Source organism: Sturnira hondurensis, unplaced genomic scaffold, assembly GCF_014824575.4.
Source record: "Sturnira hondurensis isolate 20B ecotype Veracruz unplaced genomic scaffold, ASM1482457v3 Scaffold0008640, whole genome shotgun sequence".
Classification (NCBI taxonomy): domain Eukaryota; kingdom Metazoa; phylum Chordata; class Mammalia; order Chiroptera; family Phyllostomidae; genus Sturnira; species Sturnira hondurensis.
This window is the reverse complement of record NW_028081271.1, coordinates 14274260-14284695: the sequence shown is the minus strand read 5'-3', so window position 1 is coordinate 14284695 and position 10436 is coordinate 14274260. Positions and strand designations below refer to the sequence as shown.

The 10436-nt window shown below is 35.4% G+C and overlaps 1 protein-coding gene across 1 annotated transcript in view; it reads left to right on the top strand.

The window, feature by feature from the left end:
• Nucleotides 1–1002: 1002 nt before the first annotated feature.
• The window catches only part of TEX15 (testis expressed 15, meiosis and synapsis associated), a 50727-nt gene continuing 41293 nt past the window's right edge, over nt 1003–10436 (top strand). Inside the window, exons 1-2 of the mRNA XM_037055319.1 lie at nt 1003–1141; nt 7420–7585. Of these exons, the coding sequence (XP_036911214.1) occupies nt 1003–1141; nt 7420–7585 (305 nt within the window). The remainder of the gene's footprint in view (nt 1142–7419; nt 7586–10436) is intronic.

Below are 10436 nucleotides of genomic sequence, written 5' to 3'. Positions count from 1 at the left end.
CTCTGGAGCTGGTAAAGATCTGAAGTGTATTCTTATTAGGAGTCAGCACTACTAGTGGCTAGATGAGAGAAAGAATGATCTTCTCTTTCTAGAGATGTCTGTCCATTCCCTATTCTGATCCACACTTGTTTGGGAGACAGCAAGACCACCTTTCATAAAGGGAAGAGGTGTGTGGATTAGGGGGGAAGATCCATAAACCTTCCATGGAATCTTACCCTTTGTGATCTTTCTGTGGAATTTTGACAGCTCTTAATTTGGATTGTTAGCTAATATTTGAGCTAAGTGGTTGATAGGTATCAGGAGGCCCATGAACTGTATTATGAAAGGGTATGAAAAATTACAAATTTTACATGTATATGGGCTCCATAGCTTTTCTTTGATATCCACTATGAGTTCTATTTGAAAGGTTAAGAATCAATCAGTGTGATTGGGGAGGGCTTAGGAAGAGAAGGAAGGAGGGAGGAAAAGAAATTTGTTACTACTAGTAGTATAACAATATATGATATATAAACCATTTGTAGAGTGATATTTAGGAGCAGCAGTCAATGAGTGACTGTTTTAGGCCATCAACTGTTAGGATAGCCATGCAGTAATTCACTTAGAACTTTCATAAGTGTCTTCCAAAGCTACAAAGTCTGATATAGACAATATTATCTGTTCACAGAAGTGTCTAGGAAAAATATTGTAAGAGGTAGAGTAACTGGCAAGAATTTTACTAAATGTTAGTAAAACGAAAAATTGGTGTTTGGAAGTTAAGCTTTTCAGGAACACAGAGGCTTTGTTACCCAATTACAATTATAGGAATTATACAACAAAAAAGTCTATTACAAACTACAAAATAAATATTTTACCTGGCAAATTGAGATTAAAACCTGTTGCAAGTGTGACCAAGAATATTTAATTCCATGTAAGAACTTCTAAATTATTTTACTGCCATTACCTTGTATATATTTATTGATGTTTTGCTTAATAACTTTGGGTTGATTTTAGGACAACAAAAAAATGGAAAGGAAAAAGATTGCTAAACACAAGACATTGTGGAAAATGAACTCAACCAGTGAACCTTTATTAATTACTGGTGTAGAAGACCATTCTTTGAAGAAATTTACCATTCCCAAGATCAGGAGAACGTCTAGGAAAGGTAATATTTTTGTGGAAGATGGGGTTATTTCATAACTTACTGCATTTATCTGATTCTTCCCTTATGTTTATCTTCTATTTTGACTATAAAATTAGTTTTAAGTCAGGCCTTTAATGCCTTAAACACACATGTACTTTTGGTTCCATACAAAATGGAATAGAGATGTCTTCTGTCTCTCTCACTAAGTACACCTGAACACTCTGGACGTGATAGACAAAACAAACATAAGACTTTGGAAGGTGGAGTGATGATGATGGATTGGCTAGGGACCCTGAGACTCAAGAAATGACATATCTTTGGACTTTCTTTGTGTTTCCTGTGTGTCAGATGGTATGCCCACAACTCAGGAATGCCATTTGTCAGTCACAAAAAATGCCAAGAAAAGTCTGTTCTCTCTTGCCAAGGACTGGGAAAGGGACATTCTAAAAAGGTAGAAACCTGTTTTGACAATAAACACCCTACTCCTATAAAACTCTAGGGGGAAAAAACATACTTCCTATACCTTTGTCGCAAAGGTAAGTAGTATAGGCATAGGCTTCCACCTATGTCTTTCCTCTTCATAAGAGTAATAAGTTCTCCTCCCTGCCATCCCCTGACCTTGCAGTGTCAGTGGATTTCCACCCCTGCCCTGTGGTGATGAATCATCCTCACTGAGAATAGAGTCAGTGAAGATGAAGTGGGGAGCATGGAAACCTATATACGCACTGGTAACAAGGTATCCATCCCCCTCCAGCAGCATGGATGGAGGGTGAGTAAGATGGAGGGTGAGTAAGACGGAGGGTGAGTAAGACGGTGGACTTCCAGCCCTTTTCCATGGTAACAAGGCATCCCCCCAGGTGTCAGTGGAGACCCCATGGAAAACCAGGACTTGAACCTTGTCTGGTGGTAAAGAATCCGCTTTGCTACCCCCTTTTCCCTAGTGGCATTTATTCTGCCAGCTCAGATTTAGTAGAGGCTTGTTAAAGCACAAGATTACACTTGATCTAGAGGCTCTTGACGATACCCAAATGACCAACATGTAATTAAAAAATTACTTGTTTTACCACCACCCAGGAAAATCTCAATTTAATAAGAAAAGATAGTCAATAGATGCCAACACAGTGATGAAACAAATATTGGAATTATCTGACAAGGCTTTTAAAGTGGCCATCATGTTTCAACAGTTACAAACACTCTTTCACAGATGAAAAAAATACAAAATCTCATCAAAGAAATGGCAAATATAATAAAGAACCAAGTAAGCCCTGGCTGGTGTGGCTCAGTGGATTGAGCACAGGCCTGAGAACCAATAAGGAACCAAGTATAAGTTTTGGAAGTGAAAAATATAGTAATTTAAATAAAAACTTATTTGGATGGTATCCAGAGAAGAATCAAGAAGACATTGGAAAGAATCAGCAAATTTGAAGGTATAACAATAGAAATTACCCAACCTGAACAATACAGAAAAAAATAATAGAGCCATAGGGGACTATGGAACAGTAATAAAAAATCTAACATCTTTGCCTTTGGAGTCCCAGAAGTAGAAGAGAGAAAGAATGTGGAGCTGGAAAAATACTTGAAATATTGGCTGAAAATATTCCAAAGTTGGCAAAAGGCATAAACTTGTGCATTCAAAATGCTGAATAAACCCTAAATAGGGTAAACCCAAAAAAATCCATGCTAAGGCACATTATAATCAAACTTCTGAAAACTAAGGATGGAAAAAATCTTGACATTTGAGCAAAATCAATGTTGTGTATAGGAGACAAATGGACAGTAGATTCATTAGAAGCCATGGAGCCCAGAGGAAATGGCACAATATTTTTCAAGTATAGGGAGAAAAAAACCTGTCAATCAAGTATTCTGTCACCAGCTAAAAGTATCCTTCAGAAGTAGGAATGACATAGACATTCTCAGATAAAGTAAAACTGAGAACTTTTCATCGGCAGATCCACCCTAAAAGGATGGCTAAACAAGGTTCTCCAAACAGAAAATGACAAAAGAGTGAAGCTGCAAACATTAAGAACAAAGGAAGAACAATAGAGTAAAAATAAAGAGAAATACAGTAAGTCATTCTTTTCTTGAGGTTTCTATTTATGTTTGACAGTTGGAGCAAAAAGTATAACATTCTATGACTGATCTGAGTGCACACAGAGGAAGTATTTAAGACAATTATAAAGCAAGATGTTACCATTGGAGGGAACTGGGTAAGTGGGATATAGGATATTTCTGCACTATATCTTATGACTCCATGTGAATCTATTTATCTCAGAATTAAAACTTTTTAATAAAAACCATAGCTTAATGAAAATTGAATTTAAAAAATATCCAAGTAACCCCCAGGAGTACAGACAAATGAAATAGAGAAACAGCTGAGGAAAAAAATAAACAAACGGCAGATTTAAGCCTTAACATATCAATTATGTTAAATGTAAATGATCTAAATATATTAATAGAGGTTGACACAACTATGTACTCTCAATAAATTCCCTTCACATACAGTACTACAGGTTGGTTGACAATAAACACATGGTGAAATACACACTATGCAAACAATCAGAATAAAGCAGGAATGGCTATATTAGCATCACGTAAAGTAAACTTCAGAGAAAAGAAAATTATTAGAAACAAAGAAGGATATTACGTAATGATGAAAAGGTCTGTCCACTAATAATAACAATCCTACATGTGTATTCACCAAACAACAGAGCTTCAGATACAGATGCAGATTTGATAAAACTGAAAGGAGAAATGGACAAATCCAGAATTATAGTTAAAGACTTTAGCTTTACTCTCTCAACAATTGATAGTCAGCAAGGACATAGAAGTAAGCACCATCAACCCACAGGCTCTAACTGAGATTTTTACATTACCCATCAACAGCAGAGTAGACTTTCATTTAAAACTCTCATTTGATACTCAGGATAGTATGTTGGGCCATGAAACACATATTTCAACATATTTAAAGGAATTGAAGTCATGAATTTGTTTTCTGACCACATGCAAACTGGAAATTAATGTTTCTAAGCACATGGAAAGTAAACAACACATTTCTAAACATTCGTGAGATTTCAAGAGAAATTAAAAATAACATCGGACTGAATAGAAATGAAAATGCAGCAGATCAAAATTTGAAGGAAAAGTATTGCTCACAAGTTTATAGCACCACTTACATTAGAGAATAGGAAGGGTTTCAAATCAATCTAAGCTTTTACCTGAAGAAATTACAAAAAGAACAAGATAAGCCCAAATCAAACAGAAGAAAGGAAAATCAATGAAACAAAAAGCTGTTTCATTGAAAACATTTTTTAAGATGGCAAGCCTCTAGCAAGACTGACAAAGAAAAATACATATAAGCCACAAATTACCCCCATCAGGGATGAAATGGATATTACTATCAAGTCTATTGGCACCATTTTTCCCACAGCATTTGCTCACATCATGTCTCAATATCATGTTTTTATAATTCTTAAAATATTTAGACTTTATTATGTTTGTTATGGAGCTCTGTTATCAGTGATCTTTGATATTACTATTGTAATCATTTTGAGGTGCCACAAACCATGCCTGTGTAAGAGAGATTAATTGATAAATGTGTGTTTCCTGTTCTGAACACTCATATGGTTTTTCCTTTCATCTCTCTTCTTATTCTCAGGCCTCTGTGTTCCCTGAGACACAACAATATTGAAATTAGTACAGTTAATAACCCTACAGAGGCCTCTGACTATTCAAATGAAGGGAGAGTCACATGCCTCTTCCTTTAAATCAAAAGCTAGAAACCATAAGGCTTAGAGAAGCATGTCAAAAGCCAACCTAGGTTGAAAGCTAGACCTCTGGCACCAGTTAGCTGAGTTGTGAATGCAACGGAAGAGTTCTTGGAGGAAATTAAAAGTGAACACAATGTTGAGAAAGTAAAGTGGTCCGGATAGATCAAGCCAGCCACAACATTCCCTTAAGCCAAAGCCTAATCCAGAGCAAGATACTAGCTCTTCAATTTTTTCAAGGCTGAGAGAGATGAGGAAGCTGCAAAGAAAAGTTTGAAGCTAGGAGAGGTTGGTTCATGGTTTTGAGGAAGGAAGCTTGCTCCATCACATAAAAATACAAGGTGAAATAGCAAGTGCTGATGTAGAAGCTGCAGCAAGTTATCCAAAGGATCTAATTAAGATAATTAATGATGAGGGCAACACTAAACAACACATTTTTGTTGTAGGCAAAACAGCCTTATATTACATAAAGATAACATTTAGCATTGTCATAGCTGGAGAGAAGTCAGTGCCTTGGTTCAAAGCTTCAAAGGACAGGCTGACTATCTTGTCAGGGGCTAATGCAGCTGGCTTTAGGTTGAAGCTAGTGCTCATTTACAATCCCAAAATTCCTACAGCCCTTAGGAACTATGCTAAATCTATTCTGCCTGTGCTCCATAAATGAAACAACAAAGCCTGGATAACAGCACATCTGTTTATAACATAGTTAGCTTAATACTTTAAGTCCACTGTTGAGACTTACTTAAAAAAAAGATTTTTTTCAAAGTACTGTCACTCATTGACAGTGCCCCTGGTCACAGATGAACAGTGAGACTAATGTTATTTTCATGCCTGCTAACCCAGCGTATAAATTGAAAACCTGGAGAGGATTTTATTTTTAGATGGCATTAAGAATATTTGTAATTCAGCCCTGGCTGGTGTAGCTCAGTGGATTGAGCGCGGGCCTGCGAACCACATGATCGCAGTTCGATTACCAGTCAGGGCACATGCCTGGGTTGCAGGCCAGTTCCCAGCCAGGGACTCACGAGAGCAACCATACATTGATATTTCTCTCCTTCCCTTCCCCTCTAAAGATAAATAAATGAAATCTTTAAAAAAAGAATATTTGTAATTCAAAAGAAGAAATCAAAATACCAGCACTAACAGGAGTTTGGAATAAATTGGTTTCAATGCTCATGGATTACTTGGGTTCAAGACTTCAGTGGGGGAAGCAACTGCAGATGTGGTAGACATAACAAAAGAGCTAGAATTAGAAATGAAACCTGAAGATATGCCTAGCAGTCTCAAAATAAAACTTCAGTGGATGAGGAGTTGCTTTATGTGGATGAGCAAAGTGGGTTTTTTTGTTTGTTTGTTTGTTTGTTTGAGGTGGAATCAACTCCTGGTGAAGTTGTGGAGATTGCTGAAATAACAGCAAAGGATGTGGAATATTAACATAAACTTAATTGATAAAGCAACAATAGGGTTTCAGAGTATTGACTCCAATTTTGAAAGTTCTACTGTGGGTAAAATGTTATCAAACAGCCACACATGCTATAGAGAAATCCTTTGTAGAGGGATGAATCACATCAATGTAGCAAACTTCATTGCTGCCTTATTTTAAGAAATTGCTACAGCCACCCTGACCAGTCAGGAGCCACCAGTAACCCTCCACCAACAAAAAGATTATGAATTGCTTAAGACTCAAATAATGGTTAGAATTTTTTAGCAATAGAGTATTTTTAATTAAGGTATGTACATTTTTAGATACAGTGCAATATATTCATCACTTCCTAGACCTCAGTATAGTGTAGATATAACTTTTTTGTATGCACGGCACTGCACAACCAAAAATTTTGTATGACTTGATTTAGTACGATATTGGTTTTACTGCAGGATTCTGGAACTAAACCTGCACCAAATATGAGGTATGCTTATGTTCACTAATTCAGTGTTGGCAGCAACTTTAATAACAATCATCTGTATCTGTTCCTTTCTTTCCTCTGAATCCTCTTAAGAGTTTTAATCTTTTTGTAATATAGACATGCTTAAAACATTGCTTATTTGTCCTGAAAATTTTTTTACCTCTTTTTCATGCCATGGTGTCAGTCAGCAGTTTATAAAGATGTTCTGGTGTTTTTGCAAGTACAAGTAACCAAACAGTTTACTAGTATATAGGGTTTTTTTTTTTCAATTTGGGGAAAATACAAGAAATGCGTGCTAACAGTAGCTCCCAGGTATGTGTGTAATAATACATGTTGTAGAGTCAGTGTACATCTTAAATGGAAAATGAGTCACCTGAATTATAGTACTATTTGTCAACTTTTAGGAACTCCTGTAGGTATGTGGAGAGGAATAAGGTTCATATTTTCATTTATAACAGGTGTAGGAAGTCTATATTACTGTTATAAAACCTTAAATATAAATTATTACCTCCAGGTGTTAAAGAAAATTTCAAGTGCTTGGTTATTTTGTGTCTTCTTATCACATACAAATTGTCATTGTACAAGGATGTCATTTTAAATGCCAACCATTTGCCCTTTTCTTTATCTTTAGTTTACTTGTCATCTTGTTTCACCAACACCAGAGAGTATAGTTTCATACATGATACTCTTACCCGGTGTCGGCTTGATGTAAGTTGTGATCTGCAGTCCTTGTGGCAGTTTGGGGACACAAAACTGGTTCACAATGAAGATCTGGAAAAAAGTTTTACTTCGAAGAGGTAAGTTACTATGACCTAAAGAAGTGTGAGATTTCATTTTGTTTTTACTATGAAGTCTTACATGTATTTGTTATTTCTACTATTTGAGGTTTGATAAAATATTACTTAGAAAATAAGTACATATTATTTATTCATTATTTTGTTGGCCTTTTTGTAAGCCTTTTGTAATAGTGAAAAGCTAAGTGTGATGCTTGCTTAGTAAGTTTTATATCTCAACTAGCCAGATTTTAGGCATTCTTAATTTTTTAATTGAGAAAATTTTCAGAAGCATACATCAGCACATTCATTAATTAGCAACTTTGTAGATCCCTTGTACCTCATGCAATATAAAACGGCAGTTAAAGTATTTAGAAAGTAACTTTTTTTCCCTTGACTCAACCCTTCAGAAACCAAGTAGATGTTTTTATTAGGCAGGATTGTATCTGGCTATTTCCAACTATTCCACTAGAAGCACTATTTTTGACACTTAATTTTTTAAAAACTATCTCTTCTCCTTTTTGGGAAGGCACATTCCATTATGTTATTTTGATAAGAATTAGAGCACATACAAAGTTCTCATAGTAAACATTTTGTATTTATAGGTATAAATTTTGTGTGAATAAAATTTAGTGTAGATTTTTAACTGTCTGAACTTACCTCCTTCACCAATTTGCATTTATCTTAAAAGCTGATGGACCCACCCTTAGAACTCATTTTTAAATGTTTGGGGTTTCTATTTTGTTTTAGAATCAATTCTTCTCCACTCACACATGCTGTCCCACTTGGTGTTAATTGGGGAGAACTTAAGAAAATGACAGAATTCGTTTATGGCATATTCTTTAGTCTAAAACCCACAATTTGGGGCAAAAGTAGAATGGACTGGATATATCCTGCCTCTTCCAGATTGAAATAGGTTTGAATAAAAATGAATTTTTAGCGTTGTTCTTTGATTCCAGTTCTTTTAGGCATTTAAAAATTTTGTCCTTTTTAATAATGTACTCCACTGCATAACTTAATTTTCACTTAATGTGCACTTAATGTACACTTAATGTGCTCCCCCCCACTGCATAACTTAATTTTCATCCAGTTATTTGTGCTTGTTAAGGTTACAGAAATGTTAGAACTACCACCCAGCAATACATGTTAGACATTTTAAATGACCAACAAATCTATAGTTTTTGCCTATTTAGACAAACTCACTTGTTTCCCATAGAAGTTTTTACTGGTTTAATAGGACCAACCACAATATATTGGTTTTGTCTGATTTTCCTACTGTATTGAGAGCTTTATATTACTTGTTTTTGTGTCCATAGTATGGAACTGAGTTTGGCAAAACAGTGGACACTTAATCATTTAATTAGGTTGAATTTTTGTTTAACCTAATTTTATGTTTTTAAATGTGAATAATGGTAGGAAGTACCTAAATTAGTCTTAAAGCACAGGTAGAAAAGGAAAATAAAAGGAAAACTAAATAATAATGGTTAGAAAAGTAATAGAGTAATAGGATGAAAAGAGAAAGTGTTAATAACATTGATTGCCTCTGGCTTTTCTTTTTATCACCCCCCCTTAGAAAAGATTATAGATCTGTGGTTTCAGCAAAAGAAATCCAAAAATATGCATCTCCACTTCTAATCTTTATTCCATCTACAACTTCTTAAGTGTGAAAGCAGCAAAAACACATTAATCCAAATATCTGTGTATTCATTCACTCATTAAACATTTGAGTCTCTGCTGTGTCAGATCCTGTAGTTGATCCTTGAACAGTGTTGGAGTTGGGGTGCTGACCACCTCTGCAGTCAAAAATCCACGTAAACTGCAATCAACCACCCTCATAAACAGATTCCCAACTGCAGTTTGAAAAGATGTATTTGAAACACTCAGAGAAAAATGTTTTCCCCTCAGCCTTAATTTACGTCCTAGTGGGAAGGATGTCCAGCTAAATATAAAGTGTTATAATGAAGATATAGATGCATAAATGATGAGTGGATTATTCTTCCTAAGAGTCTTAGAGATGTTTTGAAGGGTTAAAAAATTTGAACTGATCTTAATAGGTAAAAGAGGGACTGATTAAGTCCATTGCCTTATTTGTATCAGCTTGATCATTTTTGTTTTAAGATAACTTATTAACCTTTAAACATTATATATATATATGAATATATTCATATATATATATGAATATATGAATATATACGAAAGGATATTTTAAAGACTGTTAGTACCCAGCTTGATGCTGTGGTTGAATTTGTACTTGACATCTCAGTTTACATTCCTCTCAAGTGAGTAGTCTGAGCATGGTTAATTTCATTCACTTTATTTATGATTTCAAGAGTAGGCAGAACTAAATCTATTTGGGCCAGTGATACTCTGAGACAGATTGTCTTGGGGTGTAGGGTAGGGGGAATTCTCTAGGGCCAGTCTGATGTGAACAAGGAAGATTGTTGCTCAGGCCACTCAAAGCACTCAAATACTATGAGAATAGTATTTGGATACCCTAAAGCTGAGAATAACAGAACAAAGAGGTGGGGAAAACCTGAATTCTTAACACCTGGAGCCATGGAATCAACCCTGATAAAGGCTGCCTGATTTCTGAATTTCTTGTTATAAGAAGTTAACTTATTTTTAAGCCACTTTGAATGGGATTCTATATTTGAAGTCAGTAGCATTCCAGCTGATACTCAGTTTGGTACTGGGTAAGACATACTTGTGTAAGAGATTCTAAAATATAGATTTACCTGGAAGGAAAACAATAAAGAACCCCGCTGTTCCCAAATGGGAGGATGGTAGTATTCCCTTATACTTTGGGGCATATACCATATGCTTCATAGGCCGTGGTTTGTAGGGGAACATTACAAAAAAACTTAAGGATATTGAA